This window comes from Anolis sagrei, chromosome 4, assembly GCF_037176765.1.
Source record: "Anolis sagrei isolate rAnoSag1 chromosome 4, rAnoSag1.mat, whole genome shotgun sequence".
NCBI lineage: Eukaryota > Metazoa > Chordata > Lepidosauria > Squamata > Dactyloidae > Anolis > Anolis sagrei.
Window position 1 is genome coordinate 125530978 of NC_090024.1, and position 26357 is coordinate 125557334.

At 45.4% G+C, this 26357-nt stretch overlaps 1 protein-coding gene across 1 annotated transcript in view; it reads right to left on the bottom strand.

Moving 5' to 3' along the window:
- Window positions 1–23958, bottom strand: part of QSOX1 (quiescin sulfhydryl oxidase 1) — a 112105-nt gene extending 88147 nt beyond the window's left edge. The window contains exon 1 of the mRNA XM_060774455.2: window positions 23613–23958. Within this exon, the coding sequence (XP_060630438.2) occupies window positions 23613–23844 (232 nt within the window). The 5' untranslated portion in view covers window positions 23845–23958. The remainder of the gene's footprint in view (window positions 1–23612) is intronic.
- Between the last annotated feature and the right edge of the window lie 2399 nt (window positions 23959–26357).

Genomic DNA, 26357 nt, shown 5'->3' on the forward strand with positions numbered 1-26357 from the left:
AAAGGAATTAGATAAGATCCTCAAGAGTAATAATATATTATTAAATATCAAATCCAGGATTGTCCATGCTATGATTTTTTTTTGGATTTTTACATATGGCAATAAGCACTGGACACCGTGGAAAGTTAGGAAGAAAATCAACTCATTTGAACTGTGGTGATGGAAAAAACTTCTAATAGAAACCATAAAACAAATGATTGGACCTTAGAGCTAATCAAGCCTGAACTCTTACTAGAAGTGAAGAAGACTAAACCTAGGCTGTCATACTTTGGACATATAAAATTAGGCAACTCATCAGAAAAGATTATAAAGCTTGAAAAACCAGAGGTAGTAGCAAAAGAGGGGGGACTTTGCAGGTGGATTAATTAATAGGCATGGTTAGGTTTGGTCGGAATCTTCGTAATTCGGAATAAATTTGGAAATATTTCCTTTTTGAAGCAATTTTGAAGTTTTTAAGGAAACCGAAAGTCCCTTTCCCTTTCCGAAGCTTTTTCCGCCATTTCTCTTATGAATCCGTAAGTGAGTCGGAAATGTTTTAGCTTTTTAAACCAGTGTGGATGGATTCCCTTTGTTTCCTTTCCCTCCCGCACCAGACTTGGGCGAGAGAAGCAGTTTAACCCACTGTGGATGGATTCCCTTCATTTCCTTTCCCTTCCGCATCAGTCTTGGGCGAGAGGAGTAGTTTAATCCAGTGTGGATGGATTCCCTTCATTTCCTTTTCCTCCCACGTCAGTCTTGGGCGAGAGAAGCAGTTTAACCCAATTTGGATGGATTCCCTTCATTTCCTTTCCCTCCCGCATCAGTCTTGGGTGAGAGAAGCAGCTTACACAGTTTGGGTGGATTCCCATTGGTTTCCTTTCCCTCCCGTGTCAGTCTTGGGCGAGAGAAGCAGTTAACCCAGTGTGGATGGATTCTCTTCATTTCCTTTTCCTCCCACGTCAGTCTTGGGCAAGAGAAGCAGTTTAACCCAATTTGGATGGATTCCCTTCATTTCCTTTCCCTCCCGTGTCAGTCTTGAGCGAGAGAAGAAGTTTAACCCAGTGTGGATGGGTTTCTTCCCTTTGCTTCCTCCTCCCCCTCTGCTTCTGGAATAAAACAACTACTTTCAAAATAAAGACCACCCAATGAAACAGGAAATAACACTTTGAAACCATTAACAAAGGATTTGGAAGTCTCCGAAGTTTTGAAAAGTTTTGAACTTTTATTTCTGTGAAAAACGGAATTGACTTTAGATCCTAACCACCATCCAAAACGAGTTTTGAACCTTTTTTTTTTTGTGGATCAAACAAGCCTATTAATTAATCCAAACAAGGAAGTCATGACCTTGATCATGCAAAAGCTGAACAGAGTAGTTGATGGCCAGAGACCTTAGAGGTCTCTTCATTCATAGAGTCACCATGTTGAAGTCAACTTAACAACAAATCACTTTTAACCACCACTTGTTTTTTTTTTCTCTACCACCAGGACAAATTCAGAAAACACACTCATTATATCCACTCTTGATAGAAGGCATCTGGCTATCTTTGAATAAGCTTCCTGTGCTGAAGTAAAAATTTTAATTCCCACTGAATGCATACAAGATAAGTTTGACAAGCAAATTTCTCTCCTCATACGGCTTCAATTTAAAGTCGTCATAGTCAACATTGGCAAGGATTTGATTCATGGAGCATTTCCAGCTCCTATTTATGAGATATTGCTGAATGGAGAAAGAATTCATCGCTGGATTGTTTTCTGTTTCTTGAACAAAAACAAAGACACAGTGTCTGCAACTAGGGTTGAAATGAGACTGAAGGGGGAAAGAAATGGCAAGGATGGGACACATACACACTCCTCATAGATTTATGTGACTAACCCGAGAGGCTAGACTCTAGAGCAATTGGAACATGAGCAGGGAAATATCAAACAGTAGGGAAACTATTTCATCAGCACTTCGATCGCCTCCTTTTGTTGGGATTCCAGAATAAGGAAGTTGGTCAAATCCCTTCAAGGAAGCCAATTGGTTGTACATCTTCACTTGCATTTTGTAATCCACCCACGGGTTATTTCCTTTGCAAGGGAAGTACAATTTCCCACAATGCACATGAGACAGACATTGGGGTGGAGAAGATTATTCTGTGCAATGGCTCCAAATAGCTAAAAGATGTTGTCCATCAGCCAACCCCATAGAATGAACACATGACTGCAAAGGTACAAGGCATCTGAGTGAGAATGAATACAAATAGCACAACAGATGTAACAGACTTGTGCAAATAAGAGCCACTCATGAGAGCATTTGCGATGTCTATGCGGATCATATGGCTTGACCTAACATTAAAGATCAAAAATCACAATTTCTTAAAATAATAACAGCATGAACACTAATCTCATTGATTTAAATGAAAAACCCTTGCTCTGTTATCTTCCACTGGAATTACCAGATAATATTAAAATGCCAGTAAAACCAAAAATCAATCCGGGAAATCCGGTGTCGCAACCCAAATTCCTTTCCTATTGTCACTATCATCTAATCTAGGGGTGATCAAACTAAGGACCGAGGGCCGGATACGGCTCTCCAGGGTCATTTACCCGACCCTGGCTCATGATTATCCTAAGTCTGAAATTACTTGAAAGCACACAACAACAACAAAAGTAGGCCCACACTTCCAATTGAAATACTAATAAGTTTATATTTATTAAAATGTTCTTAATTTTAATTATTGTATTGTTTTTAAGTGGGGTTTTTTGCACTACAAATAAGATAGTTTCAGTGTGCATAGGAATTCATCCTTTTTTTTTTCAAATTATAATCTAATTTAATTTAATCTGAGTGAATAGCTGCCAGACTGTATTTCACTCCACAACATACAAAGTATTGTGTGCTCTGTAATAAAATCACTGTGCTGATATTTAGAAAGTTGATATGGCACAATAGTGAAGCCATTGACTCTCATCCAAGAAGTAAATTAACTGGACACATTTTCTTCAAACATTCATGAATTAATTAATGCAACTCAAGAATCTTTGGAGTCAGGAAGCATGCCTTCTTGTTGTTCTCTAGCAGGGGTCAACCTCCTCTGTTATTCTTTAGCATGGGACAACCTCCACTCGTCCAAAGATTTGCTCTGCTAACTTAGGGCAGGTTAAACTCACCATAGAAGCACTGAACCAACAACGTTTCTAATAAGTTGCTTTGTGGGAGGTCAAGAGGAATTGAGTACTTTTTCTTTTAAATTGAGAACATCTTCATTTGAAAGAATAATGCTTCCTCTCCATGTTCCTGGGATGAGAAGATGGCCGAACAAAGCATGAGGCTGGCTGCTATTTGTAAAATATAGATGCATTCCTGCCAGGCAGTGAGAAATCCATAGACTATTGCTTGAAAAGAAATGGCAAAAAGAATCTAAAGGTAATGGAGGCCACGTTCAGCTATAATTCAATGAACTTCTGGTCTATTTTTTTCTCTTATCTCCTAAGTGCTGAGATCTAAAAGCAGTTCTTTGAATGGGCCAGTGTTCCAGTGCCTCAGTGGCAGTGAAGTTCTCTATATCTCTGCTCAGAAGTAAGCTCACTTGCAGTCAGTTGGATTGACTGTCAGGCACCTAAAGCTGGAAACAAGAAGGCACAGATTTCAACAATAACGGACTTCCGGTTCCGGTTATGGTGGCTGGCAGCAAAAGCGCTGCACTGCTCAGCCAACTTTGCAATCGGGAAGAATCCTGAGCCTCCCCCCCACCTACCATCATCATATCGAAGGGAGAGAGGAACCCCAAACCTCGAGCCCCCGATAGAGGGGCAGGAGGCTGGTAAGGAGCCAGGGAAGACCGGAAAACAAAGGAAAAAGTGGGGAAGCGGAGAGGAGAAGGAAACTCCCGCCGCCATCTTACCGCGGCCTACTGGCTTCGCTGTCTTGCCGCGGCCTGCCGGACCGCCGCTGTCGCTGCTTTTTGGCCTCGCCGCTGTTGCCTGGCCCCCCACTGCCACAGCTGGTAAGGAGACCATCGTGGGGTTACCGGGCCGCTGGTCGCCGCCGTGTCGGCCGTTTAAAGGAGGGACGCTAGGCCGCCATCCACCGCGACCGGGTGCGACCGAGTACGGCTGGGCCAGAAGGGGAGGCCGAGGGCTGCCTGGCCTCCTCCATCCCCCGCTGGGCTGCCAAACCACCACCTGGCCTCCTCTACCCCCGCCGGGCTGCCATACCACCGCCGCCGCCGGACCGCGGGGTGGAGAAGCCGGACGCAAGGCCGCCGCCGCTGAACGACCGCTGCCGGATCGCCATACCGCTTCATCGCCGGTCGCTGGGTGGGGAGGCCGGGCGCTCCCTGGCCTCCACAGCCGCTGCCGGTGGGTAAGTGCCGACGCTGAGCCGCGACGGGGCCGGGAAGCTGTTTCCACCTCCGGGCGAGTCCGGGAGTCTGCCCCCACCTTCGGGCGAATCCGCCCCTGCCTCCATCTTCAGGCGGGCCCGCCCCTGTTCCTCCATCTTCAAGCGAGTCCACCCCGCCGACGTAGAGGCCAGGATCCTGGAGGAGCTGCCCGGTGAGGATCATCGTGTGCCGGGCGGCTGGGGCTGTTCCACCTTTAGGCGAGTCCGCCCCCACCTTCCAGCTTTAGGCAAGCTGCACATCATCCGGGCGAGTCTACCTCACTTTTCCATCTTGGGGTGAGTCCCCCCTGCAGGCATAGAGGCCGGGATCCTGGGGAACCACCCCGGAAGAAATCAACGTGCGTTGCCTGGCCTCATCGCTGACTGGCCTCATCGTGACTCCTACAGGGGCCTATGTGTAGACCGCTGTTGTGGACCTTTTGCTGGCCATTCACTATAGATTCCTGCGTAAACCTGCAAGTTGGCTTTCTCGCTGAGCAAAGTGTGATTGTCTATCTGTGCTACCCCATCCCCGAGTTACCAACTCCGGAAGCCCATCCGCTGGCTTACAATCCGTCTAGAGACTCTGGGGTCATGGCAATATTTTAATTAACTACCACCACTACCACCCATAAGAGGGAGTCGTATAATACCAACCAGCTCATTCCTAGTAGTCATCTGTTGTCATCTGCCATCTGAAATAGAATAGAGCACTTAGGCGCCTGTCATCGATTGCCAGTTTGCACCAGCACCTACGCCCCTTCCCTATCCCTCTGTGCCGCACTTTATTATCGCTAAGTAGAGCACTTTAGATCTAGCACTTTATCTAGACTTGCACTTTATTAATGTGCCTTTAGACCATACACTTTGTTAATGTGCCTTATGAATGTATGCTGCTGCTAACCAACTACGACCATTACGATCACTGATGAATTGCTCCTAATTCTATGCACTTTATGAACTGTTCCATTGTAGTAGTCGGAACATCAATTACCACCTGTATTGCTGCTACTCATGTGGTCCCCTGCCCCCCTTTGTGTATTGTTCCTGTTGCTTTGTTGTAGCGGAGGGGGCAGAAGGGGTGGTGTTCTGGAGCCTGTGATCGGAGATGTGGTGGGGAGGGGGGAGGAGGGGGAGAGGGGATGTTGGCAAGAACCTATAAGCCTAACAACAAGCGTAGGAGAAAGTAATCATATGGCTTGGAACTGCGGCATGGAGGGGGGGAGGTGTTCCACTAGCCGAGGGGCCCCCATAGAGGTCGTGGTGGGAAGGAGGAGATGCGGGAGAAGGAGACCTCAAATTCGGCTTAATTCGGACCGCTCATCTAAATTAACCATTCCCAACCGGTCTCCTAAGGTAAATTGGTGTAACCAGGTGAGCGGGCCCTCTGGCTTGAAGGTGGTGTTGTTGAACGCCAGGTCTGTCAACGGAAAAACAACTTGGATCCAGGATTTAATCCTGGAGGAGCGGGCAGATCTGGCGTGCATCACGGAGACCTGGCTGGATGAAGCGGGGGGCGTAAACCTCTCCCAGCTCTGTCCTCCAGGTTTCTCCGTGCAACACCAACCAAGAGCCGGAGGACGGGGAGGCGGTGTCGCAGTGGTCTATAGAGATTCCATCCATCTAACCAGGAGCCCCATCCCGCAGACCACAAATTTTGAATGTGTCCACCTGAGGGTGGGTGACCGGGACAGAATAGGGATTCTGCTAGTGTACCGTCCACCTTGCTGCATTACAGTCTCCCTACCTGAGCTAGCGGGGGTGGTCTCGAGCCTGGCGGTGGAGTCCCAACGGCTTCTTGTGCTGGGGGACTTCAACATCCACGCCGAGGCAACCCTCACAGGTGCGGCTCAGGACTTCATGTCCGCCATGGCAACCATGGGGCTGTCCCAACGAATAACTGGCCCCACCCACTGTGCTGGACACACATTGGACTTGGTTTTCTGCCAGGGATGGGAGCAGGGTGGCGGTGTGGAGGAGTTGTCTATCTCTCCGTTGCCATGGACCGACCACTTCCTGATTAGATTTAGGCTCACTGCGCCCCCTAACCTCTGCAAGGGTGGAGGACCCATTAGGATGGTCCGCCCCAGGAGGCTAATGGATCCGAGTGGATTCCTGACGGCTCTTGGGGAGTTTCCCGCCACCGCGGTAGGTGATCATGTCGAGGCCTTGGTCGCTCTCTGGAATGGGGAGATGACCAGGGCTATTGACAAGATCGCTCCGGAACGTCCCCTCTCGAGTAACCGAGCTAAACCAGCCCCTTGGTTCACTGAGGAGCTGGCAGCGATGAAGCGAAAGAAGAGGGTTCTAGAGAGCGTGTGGCGCTCGGACCCAAGCGAGCCAAACCGAACACGGTTTGTGTCCTTTTTAAGGGCATATGCCGCGGCAATAAAAGCCGCAAAGAAAACTTTCTTTGCGGCCACTATTGCGTCTGCAAAAAACCGTCCGGCGGAGCTGTTCCGGGTTGTCAGAGGTCTTTTAACTCCCCCTATTTCAGGTGGGAGCCCTGACAATTCGACAGCGCGCTGTGAAGCATTTGCTCGGTTCTTTGCAGACAAAGTCGCTTTGATCCGCTCTGGGCTGGACGCCACATTAGATGCAGTCTCTGTGGATGTGACACAAGCACCTGCTTGTCCGATTTTGTTGGATTCTTTTCAGTTTGTGAAACCCGAGGATGTGGACAAGGTACTTGGAGGGATGAGACCCACCACGTCCATCCTAGACCCCTGCCCATCCTGGCTTCTGAAGGAGGCCAGAGGGGGATTGGCCGAGTGGGTAACGGTGGTGGTTAATGCCTCCCTTCGGGAAGGCAAGATTCCAGCGAGCCTAAAACAGGCTATTATAAAGCCGCTGTTGAAGAAACCATCACTTGACCCCACTAAATTGGACAACTTTCGGCCTGTTTCCAATCTTCCCTTCTTGGGCAAAGTCATGGAAAGCGTGGTGGCCTCACAACTCCAGGTATTCTTGAGAGACACGGATTATCTGGATCCGGCACAGTCTGGTTTCAGACCGGGACATGGTACCGAGACGGTCTTGGTCGCCTTAGTGGATGATCTGCGCCGGGAGCTAGACAGGGGGAGTGTGTCCCTGTTGGTGCTCCTGGACCTCTCAGCGGCCTTCGATACCGTCGACCACGGTATTCTTCTGGGGCGCCTTGCAGAGATGGGTCTTGGGGGCACTGCTCTGCAGTGGCTCCGGTCATTTCTGGAGGGTCGTACTCAGAAGGTGTTGCTGGGGGACTCCTGTTCAACGCCACAGCCGTTGACCTGTGGCGTTCCTCAGGGTTCCATCTTGTCCCCCTTGCTGTTTAACATCTACATGAAGCCGCTGGGTGAGATCATCCGGAGTTTCGGGGTGCGGTGTCACCTGTACGCAGATGACGTCCAACTCTGTCACTCCTTCCCACCTGCTACTAAGGAGGCCGTCGAAGTCCTGAACCGGTGCCTGGCCGCTGTAATGGTCTGGATGAGGGCGAACAAACTGAAACTAAATCCAGACAAGACAGAGGTACTCCTGGTCAGTCGCAAGGCCGAACAGGGTATAGGGTTACAGCCTGTGCTGGACGGGGTCGCACTCCCCTTGAAGGCGCAGGTTCGCAGCTTGGGTGTGACCCTGGACTCATCGCTGAGCCTGGAGCCTCAGGTTTCAGCGGTGACCAGGGGAGCATTTGCACAGCTTCGGCTCGTGCGCCAGCTGCGCCCGTATCTTGGGAAGTCTGACTTGGCCACGGTGGTACATGCTTTGGTCACATCCCGCCTCGACTACTGCAACGCTCTCTACGTGGGGCTGCCCTTGAAAACGGCCCGGAAGCTTCAGCTAGTCCAACGCGCGGCAGCCATGTTGTTAACGGGAGCTGGACGCAGAGAGCATACAACGCCCCTGCTGTCCCAGCTCCACTGGCTGCCGATTCGCTACCGGGCCCAATTTAAGGTGCTGGTGTTATCCTACAAAGCCCTAAACGGTTCCGGCCCAAAATACCTTGCAGACCGCATCTCGGCCTACGAGCCCACGAGGGCCTTGAGATCATCCGGAGAGGCCCTTCTCTCGGTCCCGCCTGCCTCACAGGCACGTCTGGCGGGGACGAGAGAGCGGGCCTTCTCGGTGGTGGCCCCCCGGCTGTGGAACACTCTCCCTGTTGAGGTTAGACAGGCGCCCTCCCTGATGGCCTTTCGTAGGGGCCTGAAAACATGGCTCTTCGAGCAGGCCTTCAACTGAGTGTATCTTGAAACGACACTGGAATGAACTAGGACGATGAATTTTGGCTATGACCCCAGGACTTGACGAAGCGGATTTTTAGTATAAGTATATGTTATGTTGTATTGTCTGGTTTGTATTGTCCTGATTTATTGTACACTGTCCTTTTCTGTTGTTGTTCACCGCCCCGAGTCGCCCTCGGGCTGAGAGGGGCGGTCAATAAATGCAAGAAATAAATAAATAATAAATAAATAATCTGGCCATCCAACAGTTTGAGGGACTGTGACCTGGCCCTCTGTTTAAAAAGTTTGAGGACCCCTGATCTAATCAAACACCTGGCCACAGAGCCAGGTCTTCAGTTGTCTTCTAAAGGACAGGAGGGAGGTAGCCAACCTGATGTCCTTAGAGAAGGAGTTCCACATACGGGGGGCCACTGCGGAGAAGGCCCTGTCTCTCGTCCTCACCAGAGTGGTAGGATCGAGAGCAGGGCCTCTCCTAACGATCTTAAGCTTCGTGATGGTTCATAGCAGGAGATACGTTCGGATAAGTAGCCTGGGCCAGAACTTGGAAGGCATTTTGAATCCTAAATGGCAAAAGCTCAGCACACACCTTAAAACTGCCTCCTTTCACCTTCCATATGACTGTTCAAGGGCCATATTTTCCAGACACGAAGCTCCAGCATAAAGTTCTGTACAGAGGAGGTTTCAATGGCTTCTCCACATCATGGAATATCAGAGAATTCTAGTGGTTTATCCACACTTCATAGTAGTTTTTATATAATTTTAGCTATGATAGGTCCATCCAATAGATCTCCTGCATTTGTAGTTGTCAAATTCCAGCACAGAACCACTCTAGGAGATAACTTAAAGCCCCTCCTCAAACTACAAATCCCACTGTTCTATAGAATGACATCATCCTGATATCAAACTCTAAGATTGTGCAATATTGATATACAGTTACATTTATCAGGTGGAATCACAGATTTTGAGGGATGCACGGGTATTATCTCAACAGCGTTACTTTAGGTTGATTCACTCACAACCTGCATCTGAATAAAATAGCCTGGAAGCAAAAGGTTTGCTTTTCAATGATAAAAAGTTGCTTTTTAATAGGTGCTATCCTATCTCCTGGAAGGCTGTGGTTATCATCAATAGTACTTTACACACTTTATTTAAGTTATTTTTATTTTAATAATTTAATAATGAACTAATGATTTTTAATCATAGATATATTAATGGATAAAATGTCTTATTAAGTAATTATTTCTAATTAGACATCTCTCTCATTGCTTCAAAGGGGTAATAGCCAAGGGATCCACTCTAACTCCAGGTCGCTGGGTTCACTGAGCTCATTCTTTATCACAAATACCATTATTTGCATCGCTGCAGGAATGGATTTCTCAATGCCTAATTTATGGCATGTCTGGAAGATAGCATGTAAATTGGCTAAAGTAAGAAAGGGAAGAGATCTGGTTTTCCCTGCTGATTATGTAGCATGGAAGCAGAAATGGAAAGAGGTCAGCTCAAATACACTGACGCATGCGCAAAACCACACACATATATATGCAAGCACACATATATACACATATACATATACATACACACACACACACACACACACACACACACATATATATATATATATATATATCCACATATACACACACAAAACACATACACAGACTGAGCCACAGCAACGTGTGGCAGGGGTCGGCTAGTATTAGATAGAAAGATTAAAGAATCATATAGTACCTGCTTTAAGTGTATTTCAGCTAAATTATATGTTTTAATTAATTGTGCTAACCAAAGTAGATATTTAAAAAAAACGTTTTGCTTGTGATCTTGAACAAGCACTAGGAAGCATTCTTGCCAGAAAAATATAATTTCTAATCAGTCATCAACAGAGAACAGGGTGCGTTAAATTCAATAAAGTGGGACTGAGCAGTAAATGACTCTTGCCCAGATTCTACTCTTTATATTAGGGAGGTAATGAAACAAAATCAACCCCCTGGTTATCTTGATGGAAAAAAATGTTAATATACTTATGTCATATTATAAAACTGCATAATTACATCCTTTGCAACATCACATAGCAGCAAGTTTAACAGTAACTTTCTCCTATCAAAACAACTTCCTTTCTCATGCTCAAGGCAATATTCATAAACATTTACCCATTGCTATGCTAACCTGGACAATGATTTTTCAACCTCTCCCATTTCTGAGAAGAGATTATACAACTCAGAAGGTGGATGCCATAAACCAGGGGTCCTCAAACTTTTTAAACAAAGTATCAGGTCACAGTCCCTCAAACTGTTGGAGGGCCAGATTATAATTTGAAAAAAACATGAATGAATTCCTATGCACACTGCACAGATTTTATTTGTCATGCAAAAAACACTTAAAACAAAACAATAATTAAAATGAAAAACAATTTTAACAAATATAGACTTATTAGTATTTCATTGAGAAGTATGGGCCTGCTTTTGGCTGATGAGATAGGATTGTTGTTATTGTTGTGTGCTTTCAAGTTGTTTCAGACTTATAATAATAATCATCATCATTATCATCATCTTTATTTATACCCCGTCACCATCTCCCCCAACGGGGACTCGGGGCAGCTTACATGAGGCCAAGCCCAAACAACAAATTACAATAAAATAAAATACAAGTTATAATAGAATAAACAACATTGCAATAAAGTATAAAACATATGAATACAATAAACAATATACAAAAACATTTTTAAAAAGGTAAACCAAACATAATAACAGTGAGAGGGCCGCATGTACATAAAGTGATTTATCTCAGGGTGAGATAAAGGAGCAGAATTATTTGTGCATGAGAATTTATGGAGAGACAGGGTGATAGACCGACCTTCGTATAAGGGCGGGGGGGGGGAGGGGTTGTACTCCTGGGACACTAACGTTGAGGGAGCAATAGCTTAAGGTTATGTGACTACTCTCCAAAAGCGCAACGGAAGAGCCAGGTCTTGAGATTCTTTTAAAAGGTTTCTAAGGTAGGGGCTTTCCTAATCTCTCCAGGCAATAAATTCCAGAGTCCGGGGGGGGGGGGGGCATAGAGGAGAAGGCTCTCTACCTTGTACCCAGTGTCTGAGAAACTGGCAAGGGCGAAAGGAGGGCCTACCCCGAAGATCGAAGAGTTCGGGCTGGTTCATGGAGAAAGATACGGTCACGAAGGTAGCCGGCCCCAAACCATTTAGGGATTTATAGGTAAGAACTTGTACCTTGAATTGGGACCGGAAAATGAACAGCAACCAATGGAGCTCCTTAAACAGGGGGGTTGACCGCTCCCTGTAAGTTGCCCCAGTTATTAATCTGGCTGCCAATCGTTGGACATGTTGTAATTTCCGGAGCATCTTCAAGGGTAGCCCCATGTAGAGTGCATTGCAGTAATCCAGTCTAGAGGTAACTAAGGCATGGACCACCATGGTCAAGTCAGACTTCACAAAGTATGGTCGCAGTTATCGCACAAGTTTTAATTGTGCGAAGGTTCTCCCGGCCACCGCTGACACCTGTGCTTCAAGCGTCAGCGCTGAGTCCAGGAGAACCCGCAAACTGCGGACTTGTGACTTCAGGGGGAGTGCAACCCTGTCCAGCACAGGTTGTCACCCAATACTCCAGTCAGACAGGTGACTGACCTGGAGGACCTCTGTCTTGTCAGGATTGATCCTCAGCTTGTTTGTCCTCATCCAGCTCATCACAGCAGCCAGGCACTCGTCCAGTATCCTCGGGGCTTCCTTGGAGTCTGATGGAAATGAGTAGTGGAGTTGGGTGTCATCTACGTAGAGATGGCACCATACTCCAAAACTCCGGATGACCTCTCCCAGCGGTTTCATGTAGATGTTAAAAAGACTTAGGTTGACCCTGAGCGAGGGCCAGGTAAATGACCTTGGAGGGCCGTATCCGGCCCCTGGGTCTTAGTTTGAGGACCCCTGCCATAAACTAATGATTCCAAAACTCTGGTCTTCCAATATTTTGGACTTCAACTTCAAGAATCTCCTCTGAATATTGTTCAAAATGGCCCAAGCTGTTAGGTGTTTTAGTCCAAAACACTCAAAGAACCAGAATTTGGGAAGCAGTGTATTTTTTATTGGGGCAATGTCATAGCTTGGTGTATTCTGCTTCATTATTAAAACTATATTGTAAGTTTTTGCTGGAGTTGATGGTACTTAAAAGACTTGAATCACATTGTATGTGTTATGTATGACCTGTGGTTATAATAAATCGACTTACTCACATTGTTATAATGTGGCCTTGTAAAAAGATCGTTTTGAAACAGCATTTTTAAATGGCACATACTTTAATTGCAGAGTCAGTCCACGAGAGTCATTTTGTTCAAAGTTAAGTGAGGGACAAACAGAATTAATTAAAGTTAATGGAGTGGATCAAGACTTTCTGCTATGATTTGTAAGTACACTGATTTTATCTAGCTCAAAATGAGGCTGATTCAGTACAGTGACTAGAACACTATGCCCAGGGGGCTGCCAACCACAGATACAAAAATGAAGTATAGACGCAATGAAACAATCAAGGTACTAGTTGTAACAATGGAGCACAGAAAGGGCTACGGCTCAGTAAGAGAATAATATAAACCAGGCATGTCCAAAGTCCAACTTGGGGGCCAATTGTGGCCCTTGGTCAACAGCCCTCTAGCTACAGCCCTCACTCTCTATCTCTTTTGCTACCACCCTCTGTAAAAAGTAAAGCCTGATAAGTTATTTGAAACCATTACGCATACTGACTGTTCAAAATAAACCACATTTTCTGTTTTATTCCAACTGAAGTCTTCATGTGGCTTTTTAAACATTCCAGTGAAGGAAGTGGACTATTAAAATAATAAATCGCTGGCAGCAATAGAAGCCTTTAATAAGTAATAGTAAGGTAAAGGTTTTTCCCTGACATGAAGTCCGGTCATGTCCGACTCTGGGGTGTGGTGCTCATCTCCATTTCTAAGCCGAAGAGCCGGCATTGTCCATAGACACCTCCAAAGTCATGTGGCTGGCGTGACTGCATGGAGCACCCTTACTTTCCCGCCAGAGCGGTACCTATTCTCATCGTTCTCAGTGGGGCCTACTCCACAGTCAGTGTGCTTCGAACTGCAATGTATGAAACTCAAAGTATTCATTCTTTACATTTCTTTTTCAGCTTTCTTCCAGTGAGCTCAAGGCTGAATAGATAACCCTAATCTTAGGGTGTCCTTCTTGCAGAATACAGATAAATCAGTTAATACAGAACACAAAGAAATATTACAAGGTTGTTGAAAGAAACAGTGAATATTACCTGACCTGCAGCCTACAAAATGCTCCAGTTCAGGGAAATTGCTATCACTCCCTAAAGAAAAATGCACAAACTGCTGCCTCCAAACCAGATTTTTTGATATGAGCCTGCTGCCTTCTTCAAGAAAAGAAGAAAAGCAGGTAGTTGCTTGATGAATTGCATGATTTCAGTACAAATGTCTTGTATTTTAACAGAAAACTTTCCCCGACGTTATCTTTGTTGCTGTTAAATTGCATAATTTCAGTACAAATGTCTTATGTTTTAACAGACGACACTTTCCCCAACATTATTTTTGTTGCTGTTGTGATTGTATTACTACTAATTATCTTATTTTATTCATTTATATCCTGCTATTCTTCTGATAATGGGACACTATATGAAGAATAACAAGACAGCTAACAAATTCAAAACAATACATGTTAAAAGCAGCTCAAAAGTTAAAATAAAAGTATAAACAAAATAATTTATAAGTTAAAACTAGCTGTCCCTGCCACACGTTGCTATGGCCCAGTTTAGTGATCTGGAGAATGAATTAATTAGAAAGTATTGGTTTCTAATATATGTAATTTATTTATGCTTGTGGGTAAACAGTATTTTTGCTCTTTCTTTGTCAGTGTTGATGTTGAGATTGTCTGATTTGCCTACTCTGGAACATGCAACAGCACTCCAAAAAACTTTGGTCTCTTTCCAAACTTATGATGATGTAAAGCAAATATGACTCTTTCAAACAAGTACTGTATGCTTAAGGGAGATTTATTTCTGTTTATTTTATAATACTGAACTTTAAAAGCCTTAAATCCTTGATAAGTGGAATTGTTCATGCCCATGTCTACTCAGCAGCTGCCAGATAAGTACTTATAGTACAAAACCAACAAAAACTGAAACACAATGGCTTGCTTGAGATAATGTGTCAAACTCAAGGCCCACAGGCCAAATCCAGGCCGCCACGTCATTTTATTTAGCCTGGGAGGCCTAGGCAAATGGACCCCAGGAAAATTGTAAGCATTTCTGAAAACCTGAATTTGAATACATTTGAATGGTTGTGCTTGCATTTTGTTTTATGTTTGTTGTTATTTTCACAACATTATCAATGGATGATGGTGGTGTGGGATATGGTGTCCCAGGATATTTGACGATATGTTAAGGAACAGTTACATTTATAGTCTTACTAGCCATCCCCTGCCACGCGTTGCTGTGGCCCACATGGGGGTTCTGTGTGGGTGGTTTGGCCCAATTCTATCGTTGGTGGGATTCAGAATGCTCTGTGATTGTAGGTGAACTATAAATCCCAGCAACCACAACTCCTGAATGTCAAGATTCTATTTTCCCCAAACCCCACCAGTGTTCACATTTGGGGATATTGAGTATTCGTGTAGAGTTTGGTCCAGATCCATCATTGTTTGAGTGCACAGTGATCTCCGGATGTAGGTGAACTACAACTCCAAAACCAAAGGACACTGCCCACCAAACCCTTCCAGTATTTTCTGTTGGTCATGGGAGAAGTGTGTGCCAAGTTTGGTCCAATTCTATTGTCAGTGGAGTTCAGAATGCTCTTTGATTGTAGGTGAACTATAAATCCCAGCAACTACAACTCCCAAATGACAAAATCATATTTTTTTTTAGTGAAGGACATACATTGGGTTATTGGGTGTCTTGTGTCCAAATTTGGTGTCAATTCGTCCAGTGGCTTTTGAGTTCTGTTAATCCCACAAACTAACATTACATTTTTATTTATATAGATAATTACAAACAGCCGTTTGAAAGGAACCATAAGACTGATGTGGCCTTTGGTGAAAATCAGTTCGACACCTTTGATCCAGTGATTTCAAGGTAGATGTGAGCTTTGGTCACAAGCTGATAATACTGATTTGTTTAGAGTGTCTTGCAAAATAAAGGAATCAAGCATTCTCTGCAAGATATAAACAAAAAGGATACAACAAAGATTGAAATTGTGTTGCTATATGTCTTATGATATATGTTGACTCTATCCTAAGGTTTCCTTGCCTAGATGTACTCGGGGAGTTGCCATTGTCTTCCTCTAAGGATAAGAGAAGTCACCCACTGGGTTTCCATGACTCAGTAAGTGCATCCTCAAACCACATTGTTATTACTGAGCATCATAGTACCAATCCAGACACATACCCCTGCAATAAACCGGAAAGAGAGGAGCAGCAGTAAGGCAGCCAGTGTAGTATAGTGTTTTGAAGGTTGGAATATGACTCTGGAGGCCAGCATTCCAATTGGCTGTGAAAAGCCATCAGGTGACCTTGGGTAAGTCACTCTCTCTCAGCCCTGTTGTTGTTCATTCGTTCAGTCGTTTCTGACTCTTCCCGACCTCATGGACCAGCCCATGCCAGAGCTCCCTGTTGACCATCACCGCCCCCAGCTCCTTCAAGGTCAAGCCAGTCACTTCAAGGATGCCATCCATCCATCTTGCCCTTGGTCAGCCCCTCTTCCTTTTTCCTTCCATTTTCCCCAGCATCATTGTCTTCTCTAAGGTTTCCTTTCTTCTCATGATGTGGCCAAAGTACTTCATCTTTGCCTCTACTATCCCTCTCAGCCCTAGAGGAAGGCAAAGGCAACCCCCCTCTGAACAAATCTTGCCAAGAAAAGCCCCATGATACTGGAAATGCCTTGAAAACACACAACAAAGACTAATTACATTCACTGTGACTTAGTTCTGATCTTTGAAAAGGTCAGAGATACTGAGGCATACCCACAGAGCAGGAAACCATGGTTTCCTGGTATTTTTTAAACGGGGCCACTCATTTGCTCATTCACATTTATCTCTTTAGATACAATAGACCGCTGTCAGATGTCGCTAAACTGAAAGTCCTGCCATCTCCTCACACTGACTAGCTGGCTACAACTGATGGGAGATGCAGCCTCACAACATCTGGAAAGTCATGAGTTCCTCATCCCTATAACAAGCAAATGTAATGCTATCATTCTTAAATTCCAGATTATTAATATTTATATATTTTTCCTAGAATTCAGGCTCACCAAAGACCTTCCTGAATAAAAATTGCTGATGGCAGAAGTTCATCAGATAAAGATTTGGCAGGTAGCCACATTGGTGAGGAAAAGAGGCCTCTTGGGAAGATGATCTAGGGTTGCCACAGTAAATACTGGAAAGGTTGATAGGGACGAGGGAAAGGGCCTTCTTGGTGGTGGCCCCCTGCCTCTGGAATCTCTTTCCCAAGGAGATAAGGCTGGCCCCATCCCTCACCTCCTTCCATAAGAACTTGAAGACTTGGTGGTTTCATTAGGCCTTCGATAATGACTAGTCTTAAGTCTCAAGTAATTGGTCCAACAGTTAGGACTTGGCCTTGTACCCCATCTATTCCACAGTTTGTCATCTCTGCATAGGGAGCTAGAGCTGACAGAGGGAGCTCACCCGCTCTCCCTGGATTCAAACCGCTGACCTATTGATCATCAGTCCCTGCACAAGGGTTTAACCCATTGCACCATCGGGGGCTATTTGCAAGGATTGCCTGGTTTCCTTACAGGACAAGCAGCACCTGCAGAAATTCCCTCTTCTACACAACCACTAAAGGTTCAGGAGACCTAATAATAATAATAATAATAATAATAATAATAATACTTTATTTATATACCACCCTATCTCCTCTAGGGGACTCAGAGTGGTTTCCATATATATGCAAAATGATACAAAAACATACAACATAAAACAACAACATAGGCACAAATTGTTAACACAACATATACATTAAAATCAAATATAATTGGCAGTGAGATTCTGTATCAGGCTATATGCAAGGATTGCCACAAGGATGATAAAACATCAAACATTCGGGCACCCCCTGGGTAATGTCCTTGCAGATGGCCACTTCTCTCACACCAGAAACCATTTGCACTTTCTCAATCCTTGCATATAGCCTGATACAGAATCTCACTGCCAATCATATCTGAATGTAAAAACTAAATAATCTGTACACAAGGTTCCAGATCCACATGCCAAGGGGTTTTTCCAACTCTACACATATTGTTTCTCTTGATTAAATGGGCAAATCGATTAGGAAACACACTTTTATAATGTAAGAAAAAGCTGAGTAGACTGCAATCCCCAAAGCCAGTGGCAAAAAAAATAAACCAGTGAAAACTCATAGCTAGAGTATAAGGAAAAGCCAGCAAATAGCTTAAAGAGAGGTAAGGCTGCCATTCATTTTCCGGGCCCAATTCAAGGTGCAGGTGCTTACCTACAAAGCCCTAAACGGTTTGGGACCCATCTACCTGCGTGACTGCATTTCTGTATATGAACCCACATGATCTCTTCGTTTATCTGGAGAGGCCCTGCTCACGATCTCACCTGCATCGCAAGCACGATTGGTGGGAACGAGGGACAGGGCCTTTTCGGTGGTGGCCCCACGACTCTGGAACTCCCTCCCCAAGGACATCAGGCAGGCCCCAACATTGGCAGTTTTTAGAAGGAGCTTGAAGACGTGGATGTTGCAGTATGCCTTCCCAGAATAAGGACTTCCAAGCAATATGTCCCAAATGCACTTTACGAGAGAGTTAGTACTGTCTGCACGCCCACCTATCTTTAAAATATCCAACCTATTACATTTGGCCCTGCCACAGGTTTTTAATTGTGTGATGTCATTATTGTATTGTTTTGTTTTGTTATGAGTTATTTACTATTGTATTGTTGTTGTTATGTTTTATGATGTATTGGGCCCGGCCTCTTGTAAGCTGCACTGAGTCCTGCAGGAGATGGTAGCGGGGTATAAATAAAGGTTTATTATTATTATGGAGAAACAGCATTAAAGGGGCTTTAAAATGGAAACAGTAGCTAACAGTCCAGTACTTTGCGCTAAACAATACCTCAAATTAAATTTTGTGTGTGTGTGTTTTAAATTCATGCCATCAGCAATAAACATGTCAAGAATAATCACATTGAAAAAAATGTTGTAAAAAGTTCTAACACAAAACTAAATCTCTTCATGAAATCTGAAGAGATTAAATTTTGTGGTTAGAATGGTTTACAAAATAAAAACAAACTCTGTCGAGCAATTCAACACATTATGCACAACATCTCACTTCACATAAAGAAAATTTAGTACACGGGGCAGCCGACGGGGGTTGGGACTTAACTCTAACCAGACAAAGTAGTAGGAAGTATGTAAAGGCCCGCTAGCGATAAGTTTTGTATTACAGCTTTAGTAGGTACATAGTCCATATAGGGCAAGGCAGAATTCACCAGTTCCTCCTGCTGAAGCCACATTGAAACAGATCAGAGCCATGGAAGGATCATACTGTGGAAGGGAGCCTAAGGGAGCTTCCAGATGGACTACTTGGACGCAAACAAATGCTTAAGTGCTTTCACATCACTATAAATTCCTGCTAGGCAATAGTACATGCCAGGGGCACATAGCCATCTCTTGCATGAATCTCACACAAAGGAATTCAACAGAATACAGGGAGAGTCTGGCAGCAGAGGGGCACTAAAAAAAAGATTACCAGGCAAAACACTTTGAGGAGGAGCCTTCAACAGCCTCACTAAACTACAAACCCTAGAATTCTGCAGGAGGCAGAAGCCAGATTTAAAGTGGATTATTTCTCTAGTGTGATGAAGTAGTAGGAAACTGATAGCTCAAAGGGTAGTTGCAAGGGACTTGTTTTCTTTCATCCCCATTTTATACTTGCTATTCCTTGCTTCACCTGCCTTTCCTCCTCCCACTTCGAGCCTATATTTAGATTGTATACTTCTCAGGACAGGAACAATGTTTTGTTTACATTGTTCACAATTGTGCAAAGTAGGCAAAATTTAGACAGGTTACGTGGAGGAACTGTTTACTGAATGAAAACACTAGGCCAAAATACCTTAAGAAGAGTTGGGATACACTGGAACACTGTTCCCAATAATCCAATGCCTTTAGAGGAGTCAACACAGGCCCCTTCTACACTGCCAGATAAAATCCAGATTATCCGATTTGAACTGGGTTATATGGCAGACTCATATAATCATATAATGTGGATTATCTGCTTTGATCATCTGGATTTTATGGCAGTGTAAAAGGGGCACCACTGTCTTATATTTATTTATTTATTTACAACATTTCTGCCCCACCCTTCTCAACCCCCGAAGGGGCTCAGAGCACCTAACATTGTCAACAATTCGATGCTGCAATATCACAAAATAACAACATAAAACCATAAAAACACAATAGATTAAAACAGTAACATTAATTATACAATCATTGTTGTTTACATTATCATAACAATCATCATATGGTCCAGTTCAATGTCCAAAGTGCCGTTGTGCCTGCTCGCCAAAAGCCTGGTTCCAAAACCATGATTACAGTTTTTTTCCTAAAGGAAAGGAGGGAGGACGCCAATCTAATTTCACTGGGGAGCAAATTCCACAAATGGGGCCACCGCCGAGAAGGCCCTGTCCCTCGTCCCCACCAGATGCGTTTGCAAGGCCAGTGGGACCGAGAGTAGGGCCTCCCTGGTGGATCTAAAACTACAAGGCGGAACATAGAGGGAGATACGTTCAGACAAGTAAGTTGGGCCGGAGTTGTATAGGGCTTTATAGGCCAAGACAAGCACTTTGAATTGTGCTTGGAAATGGACCGGCAGCCAGTGGAGTTGACGTAACCGGGGGGGGGGGGTGCTCCCTGTATGGTGCTTCAGTGAGCAATCTGGCTGCCGCCCGTTGGACTACTTGACGTTTCCAAACAGTCTTCAAAGGCAACTCCACATAGAGTGCGTTGCAGTAATCTATTCGGGATGGAACCAGAGCGTGGACCACCGTGGCCAGATCAGACTTCCCAAGGTATGGGTTTTAATTGTGCAAAAGCTCTCCCGGCCACCGCCGAGACCTGGGGTTCCAGGCTCAGCGATGAATACATTTTGCCTTTTGCCTTTCTAAAACTATCGAAGCCAGAGGCCTGCTAGCACCCCACATCATGTGGCAGTCTGATTTATATCTTTGTCAATACATACACTGCATCTTCGAGTTTCTCAGAGTAAGAGACACCTATAACTAACACAAAAGGCACTGAACTCAGAATCCGGAAAGAGGACAACATTACAATAAGTAGTTAATACACAGCCAGGTTTGGAAAATCAAGTCTCATTTTAATAAACGGAGGCCCCTTCTACACTGCCATATAAAGCCCAGATTATCTGTTATGGCAGGGTAGAATCATATAATCCAGTTCAAAGCAGATAATATGGATCTGCTATGATAATTTGGATTATATGACAGTGTAGAAGGGGTCCGGAAAGCAGACTTACTTTGTGCAGTCTCCTACAGCTGCTTTGATCCACATCAAGAAACTATGCTCAGAAAGCTACAGCTAAGGCCTTCCAAATGAACCAGGATACAGAAACCAACTTTAAATCATACATGTCGATATTTTGGTCCATTCCAAAGCTACTGACCATCGTTTCCCAACTTGGATGTTCTAGAAAACTAGCTAACTGGTATGGCTAAAGAACTTGTTTCCTTAACTCAGGAAAGCAGAGGGATGAAGTGATGCCAGAAGCCAGTTCAGGTCTCAACTAAGCCAAGCGCTCACCATCTGACTGTGGCCTTGGCACTGGGTGTGAGTACTCTTTTCAAAAAACAAAGAAGCGAGGAAAGGAAATTCTAGGAAAGCGGCACAACTGAGGGCAAAGCAAGAAAGTTGGGGGGGGGGGGGTTGGCACAGGAAGAGAGCACAGCAGGGCAGCACGAAGGAAGCCGGAATCAGTAAGTAAGGGGAGAAATGGCACATATTTCAACTCTTTCTACTAAAAAAGTTGTTCTTCTCCCTGCAATTTTAAGGGATATCAAGTTTTCCTCCTCCCAAAGACCAGGTTACCTCTGATTGAGCATGGATTCGTGGTTTGCCTAAGCAAGGATATAAGGCATAGGCAAATGAAAGGTTTGTATACGTGAGGGCTCCAGCCTACTGTGGGTATTTCCTAATTGTGTGGGGAGACTGGACAAAAGGGGAAAAAGCAGGAAGCAACAGTTTAAAGCTGCAATCTTATGCAAATATCCTGGAAGTGATCACTCAAAGAAAACAATGAGACTGGATTGGAGAGAATAAGGCTGAGGGGACCTGATAGCCATGTGTAAATATTTGAAAAGATGTCACACTGAGGAAAAGATGTCACACTTTCAGCAGCCCTAGAGACTGGGGGCTTTTACACTGCCATATAAAATTCAGACTATCTGCTTTGATTATATGACAGAGTAGACTCACTACTAATAATAATAGTATTATATTATAATTATATATTTATATTACATGCAATATTACTAATAATATTACAGTATAATGTTATAGTACAACTAGCCGTCCCCTGCCACCCGCTGCTGTGGCCCACATGGGGGTTCTGTGTGGGAGCTTTGGCCCAATTCTATCATTGGTGGGGTTCAGACTGCTCTGTGATTGTAGGTGAACTATAAATCCCAGTAACTACAACTCCCAAATGTCAAGATTCTATTTTCCCCAAACTCCACCAGTGTTCACATTAGGGCATATTGAATATCCGTGTAGAGTTTGGTCCAGATCCATCATTGTTTTGAGTCCACAGTAATTTCGGGATGTAGGTGAACTACAACTCCAAAACCAAAGGACACTGTCCACCAAACCCTTCCAATATTTTCTGTTGGTCATGGGAGAACTGTGTGCCAAGTTTGCTTCAATTCCATCATCGATGAGGTTCAGAATGCTCTTTGATTGTAGGTAAACAATTCAAAGTGCTGGTTTTGACCTACAAAATCCTATACGGTTCCGGCCCAGTGTATCTGTCCGAAGGGATGTCCCTCTACGTCCCACCCCGGAGCCTAAGATCTTCTGGGGAGGCCCTGCTCTCGACCCCGCCTCTATCACAAGTGAGATTGGCGGGGACGAGGAGCAGGGCCTTCTCAGTGGTGGCCCCCCACCTGTGGAATTCACTCCCCGGGGAAATTAGATCTGCAACATCGCTCCTTTCCTTTAGGAAAAAACTAAAAACATGGATCTGGGACCAGGCATTCGGACAATCGGGCAGATAAAGAAAGAACTTTGACGATGATTAGGAAATGATTAATGGATTAGATCTATGGAACTCTGAAAGACGAAACGCTGATCACGAGAATAGTTTTATATGATGTGTTATGTACTGGTTGTTTGATTGTTTTAACTGTGATAACTGCTTTTAACTATGGTTTTGTATATTATGTGTAATTTGTATAGGCATCGAACTGTGCCTTTTTTGTAAGCCGCCCTGAGTCCTCCTTTGGGGGTTGAGAAGGGCGGGGTAAAAGTACCCGAAATAAATAAATAAACTATGAATCCCAGCAACTACAACTCCCAAATGACAAAATCCATTTTTTTTAGTGAAGGACATACATTGGGTTGTTAGGTGTCTTGTATCCAAATTTGGTGTCAATTCGTCCAGTGGTTTTTGAGTTCTGTTAATCCCACAAACTAACATCACATTTCTTTATTTATATTGCCATGCAGGAAAAGCACAATCAATGCTGCCCCGACAGACAGCCATCCAGCCTCTGTTGACAAGACTACACTTCGAGGCAGAGAGTTCCACTGTTGAACAGCTCACACAAGTGGAATCTCCATCCCTGTCATTTGAATACATTGCTCCATTGAGTCCTAGTCTAGAACACAGGCCTGCTTCCTCTTCCTGGGGACAGCCTTTCGAATAGAGACACTGCCTGCCTCCTCTTCTGCAGACCAGCTCCTCCAGCCTCTCCTCCCAGGCACACTCTGGCCGCCCTTCTTTCCCTCAGTCTCTCTCTCGCGCGCGCTCTCTTACCGCGGATGTCGCGCGCCAGCTGCTTCCAGGTGGGCGCGAAGCGGATGCAGTGCCCGCACCAGGAGGCGTAGAACTCCACCACCCAGGCGCTGCTCGAGTTGAAGAGGCGCCGCTCCAGCGAGTCGGCCCCCAGCACGGCCAGCGGGTCCAAGGGCGAGTACAGGCCCGCGCCCAGCGCCCCGGGCCCCGCCAGCAGGAGAAGGAGCGGGAAGGCGGCCAGGCTCCGAGGCATGGCGAGGCTCAGGCACCCTCAGGAGAGAGAGAGCAGCGCAGCAGCCACTGTCCAGCCGGCGGGTGAGTGGCAAAGTGCAGTTGGGGCCTCGCCGGCGGGAGGAGCCCAAAGGAAGCCCCGCCCCCTCCATCGTCTCGAGCGCCGTCGCGTGCTCTCGGGCCAATGGGGGCTTCCCGCGCGCCTCCCACTTGCCCCTGAACAGCCCTCCCCAAGTTCGCCTTGGGGCGGGGCCTGCAGGAAGATGTCCAATTAGGAGCGTCGCGCGCGCCTCTCTCCTCCCCCCCCCTTTCCCGGTAAAAACTCTCTTAACTTCAGTGTATTGTCGAAGGCTTTCATGGCTGGAATCACTAGGTTCTTGTGGGTTTTTTCGGGCTATATGGCCATGTTCTAGAGGCATTTTCTCCTGACGTTTCGCCTGCATCTATGGCAAGCATCCTCAGAGGTAGTGAGGTCTGTTTGAGTTAGGAAAATGGGTTTATATATCTGTGGTGGGGCAAAGGGCTCTTCTCTGCTGGAGCTATGAATGTTTCAACTGACCACCTTCATTAGCATTTGAAGGCCTAGCTGAGCCTGGGGGAATCTTTTGTTGAGTGGTGTTAGGTTAGGTGTAAGAGGTGAAGCTCTTAACTTCGCCTCCAGAGCTTCTCATCCAGTCGCAGCACAAGCCAAGTCAAAAAGAGGGCCAAGCTGCTAGGAACCTTTCAGCTTTACACAACGAAATCCATTCCCAGTTTGGATATCAGCCAGCAGGCCAATGACTTAAATCAAGAAATAGTTTTCTAAGATCTACAGAGACACTCGCTGAAACACCTCAGCAAGCAAGAGTCCAAAAGTGGCAGGCTCACCAGGCATGTAGCCAGGGTGGGGCTTGAGGGGCTTCAGCCCCACCCACCCCCCGAAATTCTGATGGTGATCCGCGAGAAGGCCTTACTGGTACATTATTTAAACTGTTATGTTTATTCGTATCATAATTAATCACCATGCTCAATATATCCCATATGCATGGGGGTATTGGGGTAACGATACAAAAGGTTTGCTAGGGTAGACCCTCTTTCACTCAGACTCAGCCCCCCCCCCCGAAACTCAGCCCCTCTGAAACCCCCCCTGAAAAAAAAACTCAGCCCCCCCCCCCAATTGAAACCCTGGCTACGGGCCTGTGTGAACCTAAACCTTATTGATGTGGATTCACTACCGGGCTGAACTATGTCTCAACGCCGAGCGAACCTATCAAAAGGCTTGTAATCACTTAGCTGCTTTGATGGTTAGAGCTGTTATTCCCTCCAGAATTCCTCAGGGCTGTAATAAAAGACTGTTATATTTAAGCTCAAGCCTCATGAAGACTGTTTAATAAGGGAAATTTATCTAAAGGTTTCTTTTCAGGGCCCCTGGCGTCCCGCTGGATCCAATCTGAAGATTCCCGGAACCTTTGGGAATCTTCAGAGGCTCTCAAGACTGTTCTCCCCCGGAAAGTCTTAATGGATGAAGCCTTTGCACAAGAGGACGTCTGTATACATCCTCTGCATTGACTTCCTTTGCTGAGACTAACAGAAAAATGGCCCCTTCCCTCCAAAAAACCCAGAGAGGGGCGGGACCAGGGATCCTAACTATAATAGGCTTGCCCTATGATTGCAAACTATAACAGGAAGCCACCCTGCTGCAAAATCCCAAGCCTGGGATTGCAAACCAACATTTAATTCAAAGCAAATAAAATTGGAGCTCCTGGAACAGCTGTTCCAGAACAAGGCCAATGACTTAAATCAAGAAACCGTTTTCTAAGATCTACAGAGACACTCGCTGGAACACCTCAGCAAGCGAGAGTCCAAAAGTGGCTGGCTCACCAGGCATGTAGCCAGGGTGGGGCTTGAGGAGCTTCAGACCCCCCCCCCCCGAAATTCTCATGGTGGTCCGCGAAAAGGCCTTACTGGGACATTATTTAAACTGTTATGTTTATTCGTATCATGATCTCATCACCATACTCAATATATTCCATATGCATAGGGGTATTGAGGTAACAATACAAAAGGTTTGCTAGGGTAGACCCTCTTTACACTCTGCCCCCCACCCCCGAATCAAAATCCTGGCTACAGGCCTGGCTCATGGCTGTTTATTTATCGTGTCAGGAGCAAACCAAAACAGTTGTATTGCATTAAAAACAAACAATCAAAACACAAAGTTTACAGGCTTGGTATTCTAGGAAATGTCCTTTGACCAGTAGCTGGCCACTTGGAGTGCCTCTGGTTTATTTATTTGTCACATTTCTAACAGAACAAAGCAAACAAACAGACAAATGCAACACTTGTGAGTTTGGTAGTTGGTTAAATGTCCTTTGACCAGTATCTGGCCACTTAGAGTGCTTCCGGTGTTGCTGCAAGAAGGTCCTCCATTGTGCATGTGGCAGGGCTCAGGTTACATTGCAGCAGGTGGTCAGTGGTTTGCTCTTCTCCACACTCGCATGTCGAGGATTCCACTTTGTAGCCCCATTTCTGGCTCTGCATCTCGTGGTGCCAGAGCGC